Source organism: Oryctolagus cuniculus, chromosome 1 (genome assembly GCF_964237555.1).
Source record: "Oryctolagus cuniculus chromosome 1, mOryCun1.1, whole genome shotgun sequence".
NCBI classification, from domain to species: Eukaryota; Metazoa; Chordata; class Mammalia; order Lagomorpha; family Leporidae; genus Oryctolagus; species Oryctolagus cuniculus.
In genome coordinates this window covers 225,444,258-225,467,672 of record NC_091432.1, presented here as the reverse complement: position 1 = coordinate 225,467,672, position 23,415 = coordinate 225,444,258, and the positions used below count along the sequence as shown (strand labels likewise).

General features: G+C 42.7%; 2 protein-coding genes, 1 long non-coding RNA gene and 1 pseudogene across 8 annotated transcripts in view; 2 read left to right on the top strand and 2 right to left on the bottom strand.

Moving 5' to 3' along the window:
• Window positions 1-3,053, top strand: part of GGTA1 (glycoprotein alpha-galactosyltransferase 1 (inactive)) — a 66,064-nt gene extending 63,011 nt beyond the window's left edge. For all 6 annotated transcript variants that reach the window (XM_070056260.1, XM_070056259.1, XM_070056255.1 and 3 more), the window contains one exon: window positions 552-3,053. In XM_070056260.1, coding sequence (XP_069912361.1) covers window positions 552-1,245 — 694 coding nt within the window. In that variant the 3' untranslated portion in view covers window positions 1,246-3,053. The remainder of the gene's footprint in view (window positions 1-551) is intronic.
• LOC127493200 (uncharacterized) overlaps window positions 1-23,415 on the bottom strand; it is a 150,399-nt gene that overhangs the window by 44,774 nt on the left and 82,210 nt on the right. The gene's annotated exons all lie outside the window — the stretch shown is intronic.
• The window catches only part of LOC100348940 (N-acetyllactosaminide alpha-1,3-galactosyltransferase), a 20,940-nt gene continuing 8,229 nt past the window's right edge, over window positions 10,705-23,415 (top strand). The window contains exons 1-4 of the mRNA XM_008273372.4: window positions 10,705-10,898; window positions 11,573-11,658; window positions 13,971-14,003; window positions 15,737-15,787. Coding sequence (XP_008271594.1) covers window positions 11,579-11,658; window positions 13,971-14,003; window positions 15,737-15,787 — 164 coding nt within the window. The 5' untranslated portion in view covers window positions 10,705-10,898; window positions 11,573-11,578. The remainder of the gene's footprint in view (window positions 10,899-11,572; window positions 11,659-13,970; window positions 14,004-15,736; window positions 15,788-23,415) is intronic.
• LOC127493070 (tumor suppressor candidate 3 pseudogene) overlaps window positions 12,345-23,415 on the bottom strand; it is an 11,293-nt pseudogene continuing 222 nt past the window's right edge.

Here is a 23,415-nt window from a genome sequence, read left to right as displayed (position 1 = left end):
ACGTTAGAGATCCAGACTGAATTTTCTACCAGTTGCTAACTAAGACAAAGGAGTAAGTAAGGTTCATGTTAGTAACTTCCTAACAGTTAAAGCTGGTATTTGAGATTGTGTAGCCTCTGGGTCTCCTAAATATTGCACCACGAATGTAGGAAGACTTAGGCACCCAGGCACCCATAGCATTAGAAACTGCAGGCCTCCAGATGTAGGAACAGAGCCTGCTACTAAACTTACCACAAGGCAGAGCAGTTGAAAACACATGCTTCTCAAGCTGGCCAGCTTCCAAGGGCAGGAGGACAGGGCTGTGCGTGCCCAGTTGCTCTTCCAAAACTGGCAGTCAGCTAAGTCATTCCGCCCCAAGGACTGAGTGACTGCATGGTGGAGAGTAGCCAGGAGTGTTACACTAACAGATGTCCCTCCACATGAAAACACACATCTGGGGTGGAAAGAAATTGTACTCCTAACTGTAAAATAGAGACAAGATGATTATAATAGCATGTGGTCTCCCACAGAGTCCTAAAGCCTTAATTGTTTTGCGTTCTTCTTTGTTTCAGATACATTGAGCATTACTTGGAGGAGTTCATAACATCTGCTAATAGATACTTCATGATTGGCCACAAAGTCATATTTTACATCCTGGTGGATGATGTCTCCAGAATCCCTTTGATAGAGCTGGGTCCTCTACGCTCCTTCAAAGTGTTTGAGATCAAGCCAGAGAAGAGGTGGCAGGACATCAGCATGATGCGCATGAAGACCATTGGGGAGCACATTTCAGCCCATATCCAACACGAGGTTGACTTCCTCTTTTGCATGGATGTGGACCAGGTCTTCCAAGACAACTTTGGGGTGGAGACCCTGGGCCAGTCAGTGGCTCAGCTACAGGCCTGGTGGTACAAAGCAGATCCTGACGAATTTACCTATGAGAGGCGGAAAGAGTCGGCAGCATACATTCCATTTGGACAAGGGGATTTTTATTACCATGCAGCCATTTTTGGAGGAACACCCCTTCAGGTTCTCAACCTCACCCAGGAGTGCTTTAAGGGAATCCTCCAGGACAAGCAAAATGACATCGAAGCTGAGTGGCATGATGAAAGCCACCTGAACAAGTATTTCCTGCTCAACAAACCCACTAAAATCTTATCTCCAGAATACTGCTGGGATTATCATATAGGCCTACCTTCAGATATTAAAATTGTCAAGATATCTTGGCAGACAAAAGAATATAGTTTGGTTAGGAATAATGTCTGACTTTAAATTGTATCAGCTGATCTCTGAAATTGAGAGAGTAGTGTTCTGGCTACTTCCTCAGAAAAGTAACACTTAATTTAACTTAAAAAAAAAAAAATACTAACAAAACGCCAACACAGAAAACACATACTTCTTTCTCCTTGTAACTTTGAGCCTTGTAATATGGTGAAAATGAACCTATGGTAATCAGATGTACATTCCCAGTGATTTCTTATATTTTCTGGGTTTGGGGAAAATACTATCAGCTGAACCAAAAAGAATTTGCTATAGAAACACTTTACGTGTGGCGGATAACATACTGGAGAAAAGGGTGCTAAGGGAAGTGTTTGGCAACAAGATATGGCTACGGCAGGGTGGGGGGCGTGTCCCCTTGATTTCACTGTCTTCCTGTTTTGGGGAGTCTGAAGAAACAGAGTTGCTTTGTAGCAGGTGAGCGCTCCGTGGTGACACCATTTACCCTGGTCATCCTCAAAGGCTTCAAAGCAGATTGCTTCACGCCATTTGCAGTCCCTTTCCTCCTTAGGATGGTGTTTGGCTTCCTTGCGAAAGACTGGTGGCCATTCCAAGTGGCCGTCATGGTCCTTAGGGAATCCATGAGCTGGTGGCTGGCGCAGTGTGAAGTGAAACGGAGCCTCAACACGAGTCTACCGTGAAAGAGCAAAGAGAGAGTGGAAATAGAGATGGGCTCCTTGTGGGGCAGTGCCATCCTGGGTTGGCGCTGACACGTATTGCAAATCCATGCACCGAGTGGGAAGTGTTGTTGGTCATTTTCAGCCGCGTTGACTCCACGACTAACGGAGCAGCAGGCACTTGAATGGAAGAAGCCTCTTGCTTTGCTCAAGCTGCAGTCTGAGACTTGCATCCTTGGTGTGGCGAAGGAGATGATGTCAGAGAAGGGGAAGACTCAGAGTGGATTGGAGAGGCTTCAAGGCGTTAATACTTCCAGGGCCTGGACTTCCTTAGAGGACAGCCAGTCAGTCCTTAGCCAGTCCGACCACCTGCTTAAACCCTGGGGGCCCTCGTAATATCAGCTTGAAAGGCTGATACCAAGGAGTGGATGAGAGAAAAAGCCCTCCCATCTACAGACGGGTTTTCGCCGGCTCAATCTGCACTGTGGAAGTACAGTGACCAGATACATTTGGCAAAAGTGGTTAACTGATTTTATAACAAAAGCATGAGTCAGTCATCTGAGTGAACAACTTAACATTGAGTTCCTTTCTCTAAGAGAAGCTGTGAAATCCTACATGTTATTTAAAGTCAGTGTAAAGGAAGCTTGGAGGCAACATTTACATCTATTTTATTTGTGTTCCAGTTTAAGTCATCCGTTTCCATTTTCAAACAGTTTATTTGAAGAGCCATTGAACTGGCTTGATCAACATACAATGCAACAGGCTGGTTTGATGAAAAGGAAGCCTACATTTTCTATTGTTTCATTATGCCTCCTAGTCTCCTAGTCTCACATCTGACAAAACAAAACAAAAATCTTCATTTAGTGGGCTTTGAAGAAGAAAAAGGCCACCTCACATCACTTAAGAATCTGGCTTCTCTGTTACTCAGATTGTCTTGGGTCTGGTCTAGACTAGAGGAGTTCAGTGGTTCAAGCCTTGAACCAAAGAATCACCTGTCCCAAAAGTCTACAGAGAAGGGCTGATGTTTACTTTGAGAGAATTTCTTGATTTTTTTTTTATTTACTCATTTAAATTTAAATCCCCAGTGGACAAATTCAGTATCTCATTAATTGATATTCTTAAATGTTTTTTTAAATAAAATTCCTGATTTACAATTGAATAAATTATTTTCTCAGTATAGTCTGGTCTAGTCATGGTTTATGCATTTTCTCCCAAAGATGTTCAGAATTGTCAATTATAGAATTTTAGGTTCTTAGACTCAAAAAAACCCCCATGCTCTTCTGAAAGTATTCGTAGTATTACAAAGATAAACAGGCCTGAGATTCATTCTCAAACTTTTATTTATTTCTTTAAATTTCTATTTTCATTTTGTTTGAAAGTTTAAAAGACAAAGGGGGAGAGGGAGAAAGAGAGCGAGAGTTTCCATTCCTTAGTTTATTCCCCAAATGCCTACCACAGCCAGGCCTGGGCCAGGCCAAAGCCAGGATCTCAGAACTCAGTCTGGGTCTCCCACGTGGGTGTTAGGGATTGAAGTACTTGAGCCTTCACCGGCTGCCCCTTTGGGTGCACATTTGAAGGATGCTAGACTCAGAAGCAGAGCGAGAACTTGAACTTAGGCACTCTGATAGGGATGCAGGCATCACAAAGTGGTGTCTTCACTTGCTGTGCCAAATGCTTGCTCCCTTTCTCAAACTTTGTAATTTTTCCCCCAAAGAAAACTTATTTAAGGAATACAAACCTCATGCATTTCGTAAGTACAACTTTAGGGATATAGTGATTCTTCCCACTGTACCTGCCCTCCCACCCACTCTCCCACCTCTCCTCCTCTAAGATCCATTTCTGATTAACTTTATACGCACAAGACCAACTCTATATTAAGAGTTCAACAATTTGCATGGAAAACAAACAAAAACAAAACAAAAAAAGTGCTCCTCGATAATCGCCATTCTCAAACTTTTAAAACAACAAATGCTTATAGAGAGCTTTCCAGAGTGATGCACTGAAATAACTGGCAGTGGGAGAGACGTGAGGAAAAGGCTTGGCTCTGAGGCCCAGGGTGGGGCACCAGGCAGAGGAAGAAAACAATGCTATAACTGGATCTGGGAGCTATTTGTCCTGACCTCTGGCCAAGGGGAAAGGCTAGTTTTTCAGCAAATGTGGGCAGTTGTATTTTCAAGGGTACTTCAGAAAGTTGGAGGAAAAAATGGACTGTAAAAGTTAAGTGTATTTTGTTACAAAAAAGTTCTGAAACCTGTGCATAGCTTTTCCATAATATGCATTTTACATTAACTTTTTGAAGATCCTTTGGACAATATAAAAAATAAAGACTGATGCAGTGAATTGTGCTGAATATAAAACAGGGCTTGATCCCTCAAAATAGAGAACTCTTCCCATTTTATAAACGAGGAAAGTGAGATTCCGAAAGGGTGAGCTACTCAGCTGGTAAGTGGCTGAGCTGAGACTCCAACCTCCTTGTGAGAAGCTCGCAGCAACAAATATGATGACACAATACACACAGGGCCACATTTCTCATCAGGGAAAATGCAACTAGTGAAAGGATCTTACAAAGGGGGATTTTTGCCAGGAATTAGCATTTCAACAACCAGACTGCTTCTAGGCCTGCACTAGGCGGATAGAAGCACGGTGGGCCTGCACTGGCGGTGCTATGGCAGCCATGATCCGGCAGGGGCATGGACAGAAACAAGGTCCCTATCTACTCCTTCCACTCCACCTGGAGGCTGGGAACCACATGCGCCTGGAAGGGCAGAAGTTTGTTCAAGGCCTGAAGGACATCTCTTTATCTGTGGAATGGCATGTCTTGGTCTAAACGTACGGTTTATTTAATGTTCCTTAAGTAAATGAATAACAGAAGCGATAGCATACTCACACATGTGGAAGGTCATAGAAAAGGTGAATTTATAACATACTTCCTATGTGTGTTAAGGAGAAATAAGAGCGTCAAGTCTGAGATTTGAAAGTGCAGAGCTAGGATTTAAACCCAGGACTGTCTGACTATAAATCCTGTGCGCTTTCCATAGTTCTAGACTGCCTCCCTCTCTTAATGTGTGCATGCACACACACACACACACACACAAACACACACACACTTTTTTGAAATTCATCCAAACTCTCAATTTCTTTGTTAGGCACTATAGAAAGAGAATTGGGTAGACTGAGACTCTTCAAAGGCAGGGTGAGGGCCTAAAGGTGGAGAAGCAGTAACAGGTACAAAGTACAGTAAGTGTAAAGGCAACAGGAGTACGGAGGAAGGAAAGATGTTGGGAGGTAGAAGCAGCCTCACAGGGGCTGGCTTTGACCTGAGCTTTGAAATAGGAAGGCACCACTGCCAAGAGTGGAAGGGTTGAGGTGTCAGAGGCAGATGCAGCAGATGTGAAGATGAAGGGCTGCAATAAGACCGTCCTAGAAACCCACGGAAGTGGTGCTGAGGCTTTATTTATTTATTTGCAAGGCAGAGTTAACAGAGGCACACTTGGAGAGACACAGAGGACAGAAAGATCTCCCATCTGCTGGTTCACTCCCCCAAATGGTCACAACATCTAGGATTGGGCTGGGCTGAAGCCAGGGGCCAGGAGTTTCTTCTGGGTCTCCCACATGGGGTATTGCGGCCCAAGCGCTTGGACCATCCTCCACTGCTTTCCCAGGCACATTAGCAGGGAGCTGGATCAGAAGTGGAGCAGCTGGAACATGAAATGGAGCCCATATGGGATGCCAATTGAGCAGGTGATCCAAACTAGCCCTAACAAAGTGAATTTCAGGTCTTTTACTAGAAAGGAGGAAGCATATCATACCTGGAGCTGCTAGACAAGGGAGGTCAGCTTTAGAGTGAAATTGACAATAGGAAAGGAAGACCAAGGACACTGAAGGAAACCCAGTCAGTGGTGACAACCCTGAGCCACTGGATCCAGTCTTACCTACGGTCTGTACTGCCTGAGGGGTTTTCAGATGTGTGAGCCAATAATGCCACATTATTGTTAAAGGCAGTTGGAACTGGACTTTTTCTTACTTATAAAATATCCTCCATTGATCTCCTCTGTCATTAGCTTCTTAAAGGTAGAACTATAATCTGCTTTTGCATCAGCTCAAGCATCTATTAATGTCACCTATCTCAAAGGCACTGCTTAGCAAACATTTACTAAATAGTGGATGATGTGTCAACCCTTCACTCCCATCATGCTCCTAAGAAATGTTTTTCTGTAATAACTTAAAATTTTTGGATTGTGGACTATGCCCTATCAAAAAGCAAGTGTGGAGGCTGGCACTGTGGTGTAGTGGGTTAAAGCCCCAGCTTACAGTGCTGGCATCCCATGTGGGCGCCGGTTCATATCCTAGCTGCTCCACTTCCAATCCAGCTCTCTGCTGTGGCCTGGGAAAGCAGTAGAAGATGGCCTAAGTGCTTGGGCCCCTGCACCCATATGGGAGACCAAGAAGAAGCTCCTGGCTCCTGGCTCCTGGCTTTGGATCAGCTGTTGCGGTCATTTAGGGAGTGAACAGCAGAATGGAAGACCTCTCTCTCTCTCTCTCTCTCTCTGGCTCTACCTCTCTCTCTAACTTTTTCAAATAAATAAAATAAATCTTTAAAAAGAAAAAGCAGATGCATTTTTATCAAGCATCTGGAACATCTTCTCCTGTAGTACACAGTACAGGAACTCAGGAATTTCAGTCTGGGCTTCAGGATTAGACTTCAACATGGTGCCAAAACCAACTGGGTCCAGTGCTGCTGCAAGGTCAGTGAGGGATACATGGGATAAGTGTGCTTCATCAGCACAGAGCAGTGCTTCTCAGCCTGGGAATACCCTACCCCCATCCCCTCCACCCCCGCCAACCACTGGTACTTTTGGTAATGGTAATGTCTGGAGGCATTTTTGCTTTGTCTGGGAGGGGAGGTGTGCTACCAGCAAGGGATCCTGTTACACAACCTACAACGCACCAGACAAGCCTCCCATAAAAAAGAATTATCCGGCTCAACATGTCATCAGTACCAAAGTTGAGAAACCCTGGTATAAAGTTCTCTTGGACTTCACTAAGAAACCAATATTGAGGAGCCAGTATGCACAATTCCCTTCTGTCATGGGAATAGTCCCTTGAGAGGCACCAAGGATCTCTGCCTCACTTCCTAGTTTTCCATTAACATTGGCAGCTGAGACAGAAGTCATTCCCTATACTGGACACCAGAGGGCAGGAATTTCCAAAGATGTTAACCTATGCAGGTGTAGTGATTAAAACAATTATTTTCTGGAACCGGTGAAGACTTTGTATATTTGCAAAAATAGATATTAATTTCACACATACATTTAAATGACTATAAATATTTAAAAAATGTGGCTGTGAAAAGCTAGCCAAGTTAGGACACATGTTTAGTGAATTGCCTGTAATTATTTAGACACAAGAGGGAGTTTGAGTTAAGTGCATTTTTAGTTACAAGTAGCAGAAACACTCATGATCTGTATAAACCCCCCAAAAATTTCTTGGGAGGTTACTGGAGAGTACCACTGAATACAAGGGGGAGTTTGATAAGCAGGCAGCGGTGTGCTGAAGCTGGCTTGTGAAGGCCAATATATGCAGTGTTTTCCATGTCCCTGGTCATGGATGTCCTGGTGGTGGCTTGTAATAGGCCCCTGTGCAGTTATTACACCATGGAGAAGTCAGCAAGTACTAGAATCAGGACTTTTCCCCTGTCTCTTCTTCTTCTTCTCTCTTCTCCTTCATTCTTTTTTTTTTTTTTTTAATTTTTATTTTTTAACAGGCAGAGTGGACAGAGAGAGAGAGACAGAGAGAAAGGTCTTCCTTTTTGCCGTTGGTTCACCCTCCAATGGCCGCCGCGGCCGGCGCACCACGCTGATCTGATGGCAGGAGCCAGGTACTTATCCTGGTCTCCCATGGGGTGCAGGGCCCAAGGACTTGGGCCATCCTCCACTGCACTCCCTGGCCACAGCAGAGAGCTGGCCTGGAAGAGGGGCAACCGGGACAGAATCCGGCGCCCCGACCGGGACTAGAACCCTGTGTGCTGGCGCCGCAAGGCGGAGGATTAGCCTAGTGAGCCACGGCGCCAGCCCTCCTTCATTCTTTAAAGAGTTATCCTTTAAAAATTCACCAACACGTCACAGCAACAAGGCCATGAGTAAGAACCCAGGAAGTTTAGGGGCCTCAGAAGCTGAAAATTTGAGTTCTCCCTAGTGGTTCCCTATTAGCATGACCCAGCTCCAGACTATCTCCAATCCCTGCAGTTCTTCCTTCAAAACTCTAAGTTCCTAGAAAAGAAAACCCAAATGCACAGCATCCACTCCCGCTCTCAGCAGCGGAGCGCCCGCAGCAGGTTTCCTGGGGGCGTGGTTACACTATGCAGCAGTTCTCAGAGAACACACTGCTGTGATCTAGGTCTCCAGCCTGTAACCTCCTTCCACTTAAGGCTGCCGGGCTGTCAATCACTTCTTCCCACACATCTAAAACACTCCCTCATACTATAATCCAGAAATGCAATGTAATACACTACTCCAGCACACACCCCCATCTCCTAATAGCAGACTACTGAATGCAGATAACATCGTAGGGCCAGGCTTCCTAGAGTCTGTTTATCCAGATAATAACCATTCCTTTGGGATCCCTTAGTTCATTTGACTGTTCAACCTGTAAAATAAATGGTAAATTTAGCTCACACCCAAGCAAATGTCAGTCAATATTGACAGCGACATGGAAGAAAGCGGGGAGGACTCCAGTTTAAAGGAGAAAAGCTGCAGTGACTTGCCCAAGGTTGTGTTACGGTTTGAACATGGTTTGTCCTCAGCGGAACTCATGCTGAGATCTGGGCCCTGATGTACACTGTTGAGAGGCATGGCGTGGGTACCAGGGATTAATGCTTTTCTCGCGTGAGTGAGTTGTCCTCTCACGGGATTGGATTGGTTACCAGGAAAGTGGGCCGTCATAAAGCAAGTCTGGCAGCTCCCTTTGTCTTCCTCACACATGTGCTCGTCTGCACGTACAACACTTGCCCTTCCCACTTTTCTGCCCTGACTACCACGAGGCCCTCACCAGAAGCTGAACAGACATGGTACCATGCTCTCAGACCTCAGAATTGTGAACAAAATACACTTCTTTTCTTTGTAAAGTGCCCAGATGCAGGTATTTGTTGTAGCGATGCAAAACAGACCAAGACAAAAAGGCATTCTCGGGGCTGGCGCTGTGGCATAGCAGGTAAAGCTGCTGCCTGCAGTGCCAGCATCCCATATGGGCACCGGTTCGAGTCCCAGCTGCTTCACTTCTGATACAGCTCTCTGCTATGGGCTGGGAAAGCAGTAAAAGATGGCCCAAGTGCTTGGGCCCCTGTACCCACGTGGGAGACCCAGAAGAAGCTCCTGGCTCCCGGCTTCGGATCGGCGCAGCTCTGGCCATTGCGGCCAATTGAGGAGTGATGGAAGACTCTCTCTCTCTCTTTCTCTGCCTCTCCTTCTCTCTCTGTGTAACTCTGACTTTCAAATATATAAATAATTTTATTTTTATAAAAAGGCATTCTCTTGTTTAGTGAGTCTCTGCCACAAGTTTTCTATCAACACCAATCAAAGTCTTCATCCACCGTTCTGGTCCACTTCAGACCTATTGAAGTATGTATAATATGACCGTCATGAGGGTCCAATGGCAGGGTAACTTGCAACCTTGGCCAGCTGAACTTTCTCTTGTCAGAGCCTCACTGGATGCTCACTGCTTTTACACTTACTATCTAAAGGGGATACTGCCTCTCAAATCCAAAGAAACTCATACGAGCTTTGACCCCTTTCTTAGTGGTGGGGAGCATGTGGCGAGTTCACAGTCATGCCTGGGTCTCATCCCAGAGATTCCAATTCAATTAGTACAGGATGGAGCCTGGACATGGCGATTTGTAAAAGCTTCTCACAAAATTCAAGATGCAGCAAAGTTTGAGAGTCACTGGCGCAAAATTCAGTAAGTTGCCTTGTGATTTCCCAGGTGTGGTTTTCTTTTTTCTCTTTATTATTTGGGATTTGCTAAGCTTGTTAGAGCTGTATATTTATAATTTTGTTTTAAATAAAATTTGGAAAATTTTTCTATCATCTCTTTTTTTTGGAATCCAATTATACACATATTAGGCTGCTTGATATAGTCCCATAGGTCACTGAGGTTTTGTTTACTTATTTTATCAATTATTTTCCTCTCTTCACATGGAATGATTAACATTTATTTATTTTTCATTTCATTGAATTTTCATTCTGCAGGGTTCAGCCTGTTGGTTAGCCCATCCAGTAACATTTTTATTTCAAATATAATACTTTTTAAAGATCTAGAATGTCCATTGTTTTTGTAGATTTTGATTGCTTTGCTAAGAATTCCTATCTGTTCATTCATTTTGACAAAATTTTCTATTAAATCCTTAAACATTTTTCATAATAACTGCTTTGAAGTCTTTGTTTATCACTCCCAGTATCTGAATTTATACTGTTTTCCTGGATGAGGGACAGCATTGACTCAAAGGGGCACAAGGAAATTTATTGGTGTCAAACAATGTTCTATGTCTTAATTAAGGTGATTGTTAAACAAACATGAATAACTATAACAAACCCAGTGAAATACAAACTTAAATTATATAGTTTATTTCATGTAAATTTTATCTCAAGTAAAAATTTATTTTTAACAATCCCTGAAACATAAAAGTAGCTTAAAGGAGTTCTATTTTTAAAAAAAATGGACCAAATCTGAGTCCCTGGTAATGATAAGCAGAAGTTACTGGCATGAAAATTGTTATGACAACTATCTAATGCTTTCATCATCAGAACAGAAACTGATGACATCATAATTCACAGATGACTGAAATAACAAACACACAAACTGAAGAGTACAGCAGAACCCATACTGGCTTTCTGACTCATGATGTTTCAGAGGTCTCAAAATGTCCACTTTGAAAAACGTCTGTCCACTCAAGATTCTCCACATATCTGTTCAAACTACTATACCATAAATGTTAAGTGAGGAATCTATGGAAATTCCGACAAAGGAAAGGTAAGAGATTATCCTTGATTTTAATCAAATTTAGCCATAGCCAGATCCTTTTTTGCACATAGACAGTTTCTTATTGGGTAGATTAAATAACACAAAGAAGTTTCATAATCTTGATGGCTAAAAATCTAAGATCCACACACAGGTAACCTGAACAGTACAGCTGAGCCTCTGAATCAGTTTTGTATTCAAATACTTTTGAGAAGGAACATATGTTTTATGCTGCTATCAGTCTTACCTTTCTTGGGATGATCAGCTTCATTATATCATGTAATTAAAAATAATTAACAATGTTCTTCCTGGTATACAACCCTTTTGAGGTCAGGTAAGTATTTTCATAAATATCTTTTTTGCTAACACCCTGCCTAGGAAGTTAGGCTTGGAAGTGGCATTTTTACATTCCTTATACTGTAAAAAGACAAATGAAGGTAATAAGATTGCTGGTGCCAAGGCCAGCAAAGACAGACTAATGTCTTAAAAATCTTCTCAATCTTAGCTCAAATAACACCAAGTGTTTCTACTGTTTCAACTCTACCTTCATATAGACAGACATCCGAGGAGCCGTAGTGCCTCAACTGTAGTCAATGTGTTTAAGTCATGGTGAGGCAGGCTTTACCACGGCTTACTCTGCATGTACTATACTTTATTTAATTTCATCTGTTTCTTTTTCCTCCTAGGAAAGAATGAGATCCAAAATAAAACTAATTCTATTATTACTGATTCTATTGTCTCTATGGGCCTTGAATAAGGAGTATGATTTCAGGTAATTATGAAAACTTAGCAAGTATTTTATTTTGATGTTTGGCAAGGATGTGGTATGTCAAAAAAGTGATAGACTCAACTTCTGAGTAATCAGCATTTAAATACATAAAACCAAATACACTGAAATATATCCAAAGGATATAAAAAATCAGCATAAACTTAGCCTTCAGCTTTAAATCCTTTGTTTCTAATGAAATCAAAGCTACAAATAATTTTTGTAGCCCATACATATGAGGAGATTGTTAAACTATCAATCTGTGTAGTGTGGCAGTGTAGTGTCAGTAAATGTTACAAAGAAACTGCCATTTTGAAATAGGTGGCTTTTTTTTTTTAATTAAAAGCAAGATTTATTAGTCAGAGACCACCAGCCAGAGAGGCATGGAGGGGGGCTTCCAAGAGAGGGAAATACCCAAGGGGCTGGTGGTACTGAGGTTTTTAAACACAATTTTGGGGAAGGAAAAAAAAAAACTTGACATTCAGTTACAAGGTGGGGACAAAACCCATCAAAGAGTTGCTATCTTTTATGCTGTCTGGCTTGCTCATGATAAAATAAAAGGCACCATCAGAAGGGTGGGATACTAATTTGCTTTACAGTAAACTGGGAGCTCAGAGGGAACCGTCACTCCCTTGCTATTCTCTTGGAAGCTTCCAAGGAGGAAGCAGGCAGGTACTTTTTTTTTTTTTTTTTTTTTTTTTTTTGACAGGCAGAGTGGACAGTGAGAGAGAGAGACAGAGAGAAAGGTCTTCCTTTTTGCCGTTGGTTCACCCTCCAATGGCCACCGCGGCCGGCGCACTGCGCTGATCCGATGGCAGGAGCCAGGTACTTCTCCTGGTCTCCCATGGGGTGCAGGGCCCAAGCACCTGGGCCATCCTCCACTGCACTCCCTGGCCACAGCAGAGAGCTGGCCTGGAAGAGGGGCAGCCGGGACAGAATCCGGCGCCCCGACCGGGACTAGAACCCTGTGTGCCGGCGCCGCAAGGCGGAGGATTAGCCTAGTGAGCCACAGCAGGTACTTTTGACCTTGCTAAAGACAACCTCTGGGGAAAGGAAGAATTTTGCACCCTAAATCTCCACCAGGACCATCCTGACTGCCCACTGCCCCGTCGGACTCCTCACATTCCTGCTGCCCCTCCAGAATGGACCCTAACTTCTGTTAGAGCAATGGGCAAACAACTGGGCACAGTTAGAGCAACTGGGCAAACAAAGCTCTGGATGCTTCATGCTGAAAAGGGGCGTCGCTGAGAAAGGCAGTCAGGCCAGGGGTCCAGCAGGAGGTGGCTTCTCCAGGGGACTGCCGTGCCAGCTTACAGAAACAGCTTCCATCCGAGGTTTCATGTGCATGTTTCTTTAAGACGCATCATTCGTGTTGGTGACTTCAGGCACTACATGTGGTATTTGCTCCCCAAAACTTTGAGACAAGTAGAAAGAGTTCATTGGAAATTGTCGCTCCCCCTCTTCATGGAGGAACGACACTAAACCCTGCCTAGGCTTCATATCCGAGTCACGGCACCATTATGTCGCTCCCCCTCTTCGTGGAGGAACGACACAAGACCCTGCGCTGTTCTTTCGTCTGCTCGGCCCTCCCCGGGTTTGCTGCTGGTTCTTCCCGGGTTGGCTACTATCCCTTCCACCTCCGTGGAAGGGCGGTTCCCCCTGGCCACATTCCCCACTTCCGCAGGGGAGCGGCACACCGCCGGCCGGCTCTCTGGGGGGCTGCACAGGTGTTCCTTCAGATAGATGTTCCCCTTAGATGTTCCCGGTGCATGCCGTCTCTCTCCTCCTTTATAGTCCTCCTCCGCCAATCCTAACTCGGCTGCCCACACGCCGAGTACGCTGCTCTCCTCCAATCAGGAGCAAGTCCTACAGTTTATTGGTTGAACTGGAGGCAGCTGCGTAGAAGCTGTTTTCTCCTCTCCCAGCGCCATATTGTGGGAGAGCAGATGCATAGAATAAGTCTTAATTCCAGTAACTTAGTCTAGTCCGGTTTGCTCCCCACAGAAATCAGTTAAGTTCCATTGTTCCAATGATGTAGGTCACTTTCTCTTTTATTTGTGTCTCAAAGTATTAGGTTGTGGATTCTGGTTTTTTTTTTTTAAGCTATAACATATGAGGTCCTTAACTGTAATCATTTTTATCATGTTCATTACTATTTGCAATCAATAATGGATCTGGCACATAGTATATGTTCAGTACATCTTTGGTAATATTAAGTACTTAAGTAAATGGACTGATGGATTCTTGCTCTTGTTATTTTATATGTGAAAACCTTTTATATACATTTAAAAGTAACAATGCTTTTCATTTGTCCTAAGCACAAAGAAACTACAGAGGGTGTATCAGTGCTGGTGAGTCTTTATCTACAATATCTTATGACCTCTTCTTGGAGGGTTAAACTGGTTGTTGGGCAATGGAGTGCCATTGGGTACTTAATTCCTGTAGACAGGGAAAACCAAAGCAATCTTACAAACACATGTTGGAGATAATTAAGGTCAGAATGCTAGGAACCAAAGAAAGAGCAGACTGGCAGAGTGCAGTCTCTGATAGAGGGGTGAGAAGTAGTTACGGCAAACATTACCAGGAGCCAGAACCCAGTAATCTTGAGCCTTTGAAAGTGCTAGGCAAACATGCAGGAGTAAGGAGTCAGTTAAAAGACGCTCAGGAGGTTGTGTTAGTCACGTGCTACCTATGAGACCATAACATCAGAATGTGTTCAGAGAGAAACACCTTCCCGAGGAGAGGCAAGGCTCACTACTACATATTTTTCAGGTTCCTCCTACACTCGTGGAAATCCACATAGTGAAGTGAAGACCAACTTTGCTGTCTGATACTTATTGTGACCAGGGGCCTTGTTTCTCTAATGATTCTATGATTCACAACATTCCTTCACCCTGCCTCTCTGTGAAAATATTAATTAATTTATTTGAAAGACAGAGTTACATGGGGCTGGCGCCGTGGCGCATAGGTTAATTCTCTGCCTGCGGTGTTGGCTTCCCATATGGGCACCGGTTCTAGTCCCGGTTGCTCCTCTTCCAATCCAGCTCTCTGCTATGGCCTGGGAAAGCAGTGGAGGATGGCCCAAGTCTTTGGGCCCCTGCATCTGCGTGGGAGACCCAGAAGAAGCTCCTGGCTCCTGGCTTTGATTGCTGCAGCATCCCACAGGAGCACCAGCTCAAGTGACTGCAGAGTCTTTTTTCAGAGTTCACGAACAGGGAGACCAATTAGGGGACTATTGCAATAACCCGCCCAAGAGATGACAGTGAATTAAAGTCTTGTGGTGGCAGGGAATGGAGATAAGGCTGGATTTCAGAGATGCTTTGGAAGTAAAGCCAGAATGGCTTACTGGTAGAGTTGCTGTAGAGATTGTAAGAGTGCTCTGAGTGTGGAATGGTCCTCTTGTTTTTGTCTTGTCAACACTGATAGATCCATGGGATAAAGCAACACATGAAAAGGCAGTGCTTTGGGGGAGAGATGATGACTTTAACATTAAATATCTTCTGTGCAATATTCAAGCAGAGGACTTAAGAACACAGTTGGATGTCTAAGTCTTAAGTTCACAGGAGAAATCTAAGTTGTGTATAAAAATCTGAAGCCACAGAAAAGTGCCAGAAGATAGTATCACATGACAAAATAGAGGACTAGGAGAAATCTTTCTGAGAAATAATTGTCAAATCAAGACTCCTGAGAAGATAGGATATTTAAGGCTAACCTTAGAGAGAAAGCAGTGATAAATTTCCATTGTAAAAGAAAGGAAAAAGTTCAGTGCTATGGGTAAATTTAGAGATGCAATGGCAGAAAGCGGAGGGAGCTTCCCTCTGATGACTGCTATTTTCTCTGAGAATTAGAAGAATGAGAACCAAGGAAAAACAAAGATTTCTGGGCAGCACAGAGAGTTTCGTTAAACTTAGAAACTATGACTTTTCCATGCTACCATAGTTTTTCTTATTGTTTTTCTTATTGTTTCGCCCTCATTTTTCATTTTGGCCATGCAAATCATTATATGATTTGATAGACACTCAATTATCTCAAACTCAAACTTTAGTAAATACAGTATAATTCTTTGTATTATTTTTCCTTCTAGGTCTCTGAAAAATCAACCAAAATTACAGCTATCAGACTGGTTCCATCCCATGTAAGAATCCAAATCTTGCACATCTGAAATTAATCCATAGAAGTTAATAGATGGCAACGATACCACTGCTGGCATTCTAAATATTGGAGAATAGATGGATCTTTGATTATGACATTTTAAAAAATAGGCAATGACTAACCCACTGGGACTGGACATTTGGACCCACATCCTCCCTGAGAGTTTAAATTACGTAGACTCAAAGGTTCTAGAAAATTGACAGGCCTGAAGTGTGAGGGTGTATTTGAGATTATTTGGTTGGTTCTCTTTGTTTCACTAATGAGAGATCTAGAGCCCAAAGAAGGAAAGTGGGCTGACTGTGTACTTCACACTTCTAACCACAGCCTTCCTCTGGCCCTTCAAATTCCACTTGCTCCCTCCACTTACCCATCGGTCACCCTCATGCCACAGCTTTAACGAATTTCCCTCATTAAAACTTTGAAAGGAGACATCCAGGTTATTAAGATCATTATTCAAGAACAGCTGATGTCTCATCCTTTCATAACATCGTAACATTTGTCAGAGCCTAATCAGGGCACAGAAAGCACACCAATTATTTAAACAGATTTAACGTAAGAATTATTCATTACTCTTATGTATTGCTTATTGGCAAGGATACATTCTGAAAACGAACTGCCTTGTTAGATGATCTGTCATTGTGGGAACAGCTAAATGTGCTTTTTACACAAACTAGATGACTATGATGTCACTAGGGAATATGTGAGACTACCGTCATATATATTGCACATGGCTGTATTAGATGGTCATTAACAAGGTAAAGAAAAGACTGAAGAGAACTCTCAGATATCATGGAGGTAAGCAACTACAGGAGCTAGCTCCCCTAAGGTCGAAGAATAAATTGAGGAGGCTGGAATTGTTAAACCTTAGAAACTTAGAGCGGAAGCTCACTGAACTTAAACTCTGCTGCTGCTCTCAACTGGTGCTGGTGTCTCTGACCTCTGTGGAGGCCTCGTAGAGCTGGGAACCGGATCTCTAAGGAGAGGTACAATGAAGCTGATCTTGAAAGTGTTAGAAAAACTAAAAATTGGGTTCAACTGTTGCTCTTGGAAGAATGTTATTGATGTTATTGGGAGTGAAGCAGTGTTGCTGAGATAGGACTTGCAGGCACAGGAAGCCCACAAGAGGCCTACAGAGAACGGAAAGGAGCGAGATTCTTCCCCTTCCTCCAGCCTTGTAATGTTCCTCCGTGAAGGAAATGGAGCCTAGCAGAGCACCAGCTGGCAGAGGAGAAGGGCTATGATTTGCAGTCTCATCCCCAAGCTGAGAAAGCACAGACTAGTGCTATAGGTTTACTCATGAAAGACAACAGCTTAATAACTGGCACATCAGCTCACAAGACAAGCAAAGTATACCCTGATTACTCAGGTGATGATTTTTTCACAACATTTGGACAAAGGAGAGAACTATATAATCATCTAAATAGATTCCAAGTAGGATACTAATATAATTAAATTCCCATTGCATTTTTTCTTTAATGCTTGTACACCTTTTCACAAGAAAATATTGGCCACTTATACACTCACTTTTGTAAAGTGCCAGTTCAAATCTCTTTTCTCTTTTTTTTCCTTCCTATTGGATTGTCTTTCTTCCTCTTATAGACTTTAAGGAGGTTTTGGGTATTTTAGGTACAATTCCATTGTCAGCTATATTTTATGGAATATTTGCCCTGCAGTTCACAAATTTTTTATTGGGGTAGAATTCATATAACATCAAATTCACCATATTAGCCATTTAAAAATATACAATTATGTGGTTTTTAATACATTCACAATGTTGTACAACTATCATCACAATCTAACTCCGGAACATTTTTTTAAAAAAAGATTATTTATTTATTTGAAAGGTAGAGAGCTACGGAGAGAGAAAGAGATCTTGCATCTGCTGGTTCACCCTCCAAATGGCTGCAACGGCAAGGACTGTACCAGGTTGAAGCCAGGAGCTTCCTCTGGGTCTCCCATTTGGGTACAGGGGCCCAGGGACTTGGGCCATCTTCTGCTGCTTTCCCAGGCATATTATGAGAGGGCTGGATCAGAGATGGAGCTCCTGGGACTTGAACTGACACCCAATTGGGATGCTGGCACTGCAGGCTGTGGCTTAACCTGCTGTATCACAGTATTGGCCCCCAGAATATCTTTATCATACCAAAAAAGAAAAAGAGATCTTGTACTCATCGAGGAGTAAGTCTCAAGTCCTCTTTTTTCCCAGCCAGTGCAAACACTGGTCTGCTTTGTTTCTTCACGAATTTGCTTACTCTGGATATTTCATACGAATAGAATACAATACACTCAGCATATGCGTAAGGCTTACATGCAATCGCATGTATCTGCACTTCATTCCTTTTTATAACTGAATAATATTCCATGATATGGACATTCCACATACCCTATTCATCAATGAATGGGCATTAGGTCATTTCAACTTTTTGGCTATTACAAATAATGTTGCTATAAATATTCAGGTAAAAGTTTTTATTTGACATGTATTTTTTATTCTCTTGGGCATATCAGTGGAATGATTATAGATGGAATTGCTGGGTCACATGATAACTATGTTGAACTTTTAAAGATACAGCTTAAGCTGCAGTAAGTATAATATTCAGTACCTGTCACATTTTCATGCATATGCTCTATTCCTGTACACCGCTAGGAGCTCTTTAACACATATGTTTCCTTTAATACCACTGTGATTTCCTTTACTAATGAGTGCAACCTTCTAAAACGTGAATTCATAGTTACATTGTCTTTCAATTCTGTGACACATACTGAATATAAAATGTTTGAAAAAAACTTCAATGTTTCCTTTGTAGATTGTTACATGTTACCATCCATTTCTATGAATTGAATTTACTAGGAAATCCCAGTTACTTTTAAAGTATATAATAATAAGGTAGCTTATTGTAAGAAACAAAGAAATGAACTTAAGTATTCAAAATATTTTAAGGTCAGGAACAAAATTTGTCTTCATGGTAAACATTCACTTTCTGTAAATCCCACTTGCCTTCCTTTAATTAAAAAAGCAATAAGGATAGATGGGAACTTGAAAGTAAAAAACTGAAGAACGCCAGGCCTAATCCTACATGCAAATTAGCTCCTTTTCTAGCATCTCCTTTGGAAGTTGCTGCTTCATGTGGAAAAACCATCTCCATGATGACACAGCACTCAGTACCAGAATAGTGTGTAACTCTACCATGAATTAAGTCTGGCCGCTCCCATGAACGTGTTCACTTGCCCTTGTGTGGGTTCTTATGAGCACATGGAGGTCCATGGATATGATTCCGCATCTGGCCACAAGTCATGGCAAGACTATACATAGAGATACATGGCGAGACTATACATAGAGATGCAAAGGCCTAACTAGTCTTACTTTAAATGAACTCCAAGTTGTTCTTCTACAAAGCAACCCACCAACAAGTGACAATTAAAGGGTGAAAGCAATGGTGCCAGAGTAGTTGGGTAGCCTGAAAACCCAAACGTGAATGTCTTTTCTGTCAGCAATCCACTTTCCTAGGGTCCAGTTGTATATCCAATTATTTGATGGTCAAAGTATCAGCTTTTTGGATTCTGCTCTCTGAGGGTGTGTGGGGGAATCCATGAATGTAGGAGCAGAGTTCAGGCTGAGCTCTTGAAAAATTTCTGTCTCTTCGTCATAGTCAACCACGTGCAAGAGTTAGCCAGCATTAATATTCTTCCTTAGTCTTCCTGCACACACAACACTGCCATTGAGACTGAAGAGCAAAGAACCTAACACTCATTCATGGTACCTTCAGAAATTTTCAGAATCTATCCTCATGAATTTGAAAAACTGAGAGCCTGGAACTCCATTCCATCAGTTGTTTTACTTTTTTCAGCTAAAAGATTAGTTTTGGAGGCAGAAAGTCCAAAGAGCCTGGCATGATACCAAGCTCCAGCTGCATGATCCTAAGGTGTATGGCACCGCAGGTGAGAGAGCAGGCAAGAGGAAAGATCACTTGGCAAAACAGAAAGAGACTGAACTTAAGGGAAACATAGCTAATTTATTCAAATGGCAGAGGAAGAGAGGACGAGAGAGAGAGAGAGAGAGAGAGAGAATCTTCCATCTGTTCATTCACTCCACAAATGCCTGCAACAGCTGTGGCTGGGCCAACCTGCCAGGATCCAGGAACCCTATTCAGGGCTCCCATGTGGGTAGCAGGAACGCAAGTATTTGAGTCATCATCTGCTGTCTCCCAGGCACATTAGTAGAGCCTAAATTTTTTGAGGACCCACCAAACTCTTTTCCACAGCAGCTACACCATTTTACATTCCTACCAATAGTGTTTGAAGGGACTCTGATATGGGGCATGGGCATCCAAGTGGTGCTTTAATCCCTGAGACAAATGCATGACACTTGAGTTGATTTTTGTATGGTGACAGATAAAAATGCAACTTCATTCTTTTTCACGTGGCTATCCAGTTGTCCTAGAACAACTTGTTGGAAAGACTATTCATGGGGGCCGGTGCTGTGGCGCAGCAAGTTAAGCTGCCTTCTAGAGTGCCAGCATCCTATATGGGCACAGGTTCAAGTCCCGGCTGCTCCACTGTCGATCCAGCTCCCTGCTAATGTGCCTGGGAAAGCACAGAAAATGGCCAGAGTACTTGGGCCCCTGTACCCATGTGGGAAACCCAGAAGAAGTTTCTGATTCCTGGCTGGCGCCGCGGCTCACTAGGCTAATCCTCTGCCTAGCGGCGCCGGCACACAGGGTTCTAGTCCCGGTCGGGGCGCCGGATTCTGTCCCGGTTGCCCCTCTTCCAGGCCAGCTCTCTGCTGTGGCCAGGGAGTGCAGTGGAGGATGGCCCAGGTGCTTGGGCCCTGCACCCCATGGGAGACCAGGAAAAGCACCTGGCTCCTGGCTCCTGGCTCCTGCCATCGGATCAGCGCGGTGCGCCGGCCGCGGCGGCCATTGGAGGGTGAACCAACGGCAAAGGAAGACCTTTCTCTCTGTCTCTCTCTCTCACTGTCCACTCTGCCTGTCAAAAAAAAAAAAAAAAAAAAAAAGAAGTTTCTGGCTTCAGCTTGGCCCAGACCCAGCCGTTGTGACCATTTGGGGCGTTAACCAGGGGATGGAAGAGTCTCTCTCCTCTCCCCCTCTCCCCCCGACTCTGTAATTCTGGTTTTCAAATAAATAAATAAATAAAACTTGAAGAAAGAAAAGACAAATCATTTCCCCCAATAAATGGCCTTTGGCTCCCTTGTTGAAAATTAATTGATTGGATATTATGGGTCTATTTACAGATTTTCAATTCTATTTAATTGATCTATGTCTAACTTTATCCACAGAATTGAAATACTGACAATGTAGCTATGAATTCTTTTTTTTTTTTTTTTTTGACAGGCAGAGTGGACAGTGAGAGAGAGAGACACACAGAAAGAAAGGTCCTCCTTTTCTGTTGGTTCACCCCCCCAATGGCCGCTGCAGCTGGCACACCACGCCAATCTGAAGCCAGGAGCCAGGTGCTTCTCCTGGTCTCCCATGTGGGTGCAGGGTCCAAGGACTTGGGCCATCCTCCACTGCACTCCCGGGCCAGAGCAGAGAGCTGGACTGGAAGAGGAGCAACCAGGACAGAATCTGGTGCCCCAACTGGGACTAGAACCTGGGGTGCAGGTGCCGCAGGTGGAGGATTAGCCAAGTGAGCCACGGTGCTGGCCAATGTAGCTATGAATTCTATTTCTATTACAGTATCTTTTTAGTAAGGTTTGAAATCAGAAAGTACAAGTATGCCAATTTTATTCTTGTCCAAGATTGTTTGGGCTCTTCAGGGTTGCTTGCAATCCCTTATGAATTTTAGGCTCAACTCATCCATATCACAAAAATATTGGTCTCAATGAGTCAGAAAATACTTTCACCTGTTATGGTCTTTCAAAGACTTTGAGAATGAGTGGTATTAATTATTCTTTAAATGTTTGGTAGAATTCACCAGTGAAGCTTTTTTTTTTTTTTGACATTCTATTATGAATTACATTTCTTTACTTGTTTTATATCTATCCAGATTTCCTATTTCTTCTTGAGCTGGTTTTGGTATTTTCTTCAGTTCTACAAATTTTTCCATTTCATTCAGGTCATCTAGTTTATTAGTGTATAATTATTTATATGATTCCCTTACAATCCTTTTTATTTCTATAATGTTCTGCAGTATGTTCCCCTTCCATTCCTAATAATTTGAGATACCTCTCTTTTTCTCTGGGCCAGTATAGGTAAACTTTAACAATTCTGTTGTTCTTTTCAAAGAACCAACTTCTGATTTCATGGTTCTCTTTAGCTTTTTTTCTCCCTTTTAGTAGTCTCTGATTCAAAATTTTTATTGTTTCCTTCTGTTTGCTTTGTATTTAGTTTGCTATCTACCCTCCCAACCCTAGTTTCTTAAGGTGATAAATTAGGTTATTGATGAGAGATCTTTTTTAATGTGGGTATTCATATAGCTATATCTTTCTTCTATCTATCTAATTTTCATTGTATCCCATAACTTTTGGCATGTTGTGTTTTCATTTATATTCATTTCAATATATTTTCTAATTTCTATGTGATTTTTTTCTTTGACTCATTGGTTTAATTTCCACATACTGTGAATTTTCCAGATTCTCTGTCATTGATGTTTAATTTCATTCTACAATGATGAAGATACTTGGTATGCTTCTAATATTTTTAAATTTATTGAGATTTGTTTTATAGCCTAACAAATTATCTATCCTATAGAATGTCCCATGTTTATCTGAGAAAAATGTGTAATGTGTTCTGTGTATATCTAATTCTTTTTTTTTTTTTCTGCTCAAATCTGTTGAAACCCTGTAATGAGATGTTGGTGCTGTGGTGTAGACTGTTAAGCCTCCACTTGCGGTGCTGGCATCCCATATGAGTGCCAGGTAGAGTCCCAGCTGCTCTGCTTCTGATCCAGCTCCCTGCTAATGTGCCTGGGAAAGCAGCAGAGGATGACCCAAGTGCTTGGGCCCCTGCACACATGTGGGAGACTCAGAAGAAGTTACTGGCTTCTGCTTTCTGGCTTCGACCTGGCCCACCCTTGGCAATCTCTCTCTGTATCTGTACCTCTGTCTCAAATAAATAGATAAATCTTAAAAAAAAAAAGAAGCCCTATAATGAGTTGTCATTTCAGTTATAAGTCTTCTTAGCTCCTTTTCATTTCTCTCTCTTTATTGATGTTATCTATTTGTTGAGATACTGTTTTCCTGTTTTTTTTTTAAATTCTTCCATTCTTCATTTAGTTCTTTACAGTTACTTTAAACAGTTTATTTATTTATTTTAAAAGAGTTAATTATTTATTTGAAAGGCAGAGTTACAGAGAGAGAAAGGGAGAGAGAAGAGAGAGAGAGCTTCCATCTGCTGGCTCATTCCCCAAATGGCTGCAACAGCTGGAGCTGGGCCATTCAGAAGCCAGGAGCCAGGATGTGGGTGCAGGGGCCCAAGCACTTGGGCCATCTTCTACTGTTTTCTCAAGCTCGTTAGCAGGAGCTGGATTGCAAATGGAGCAGTGGGGACTTGAACCAGCACCTACAAGGGATGCCTGTGCCGCAGGCAGCAGCTTTACCCTCTACACTGCAGTGCTGGCCTCTAAATAGTTTATTTAAAGTCCTTGGTCCTA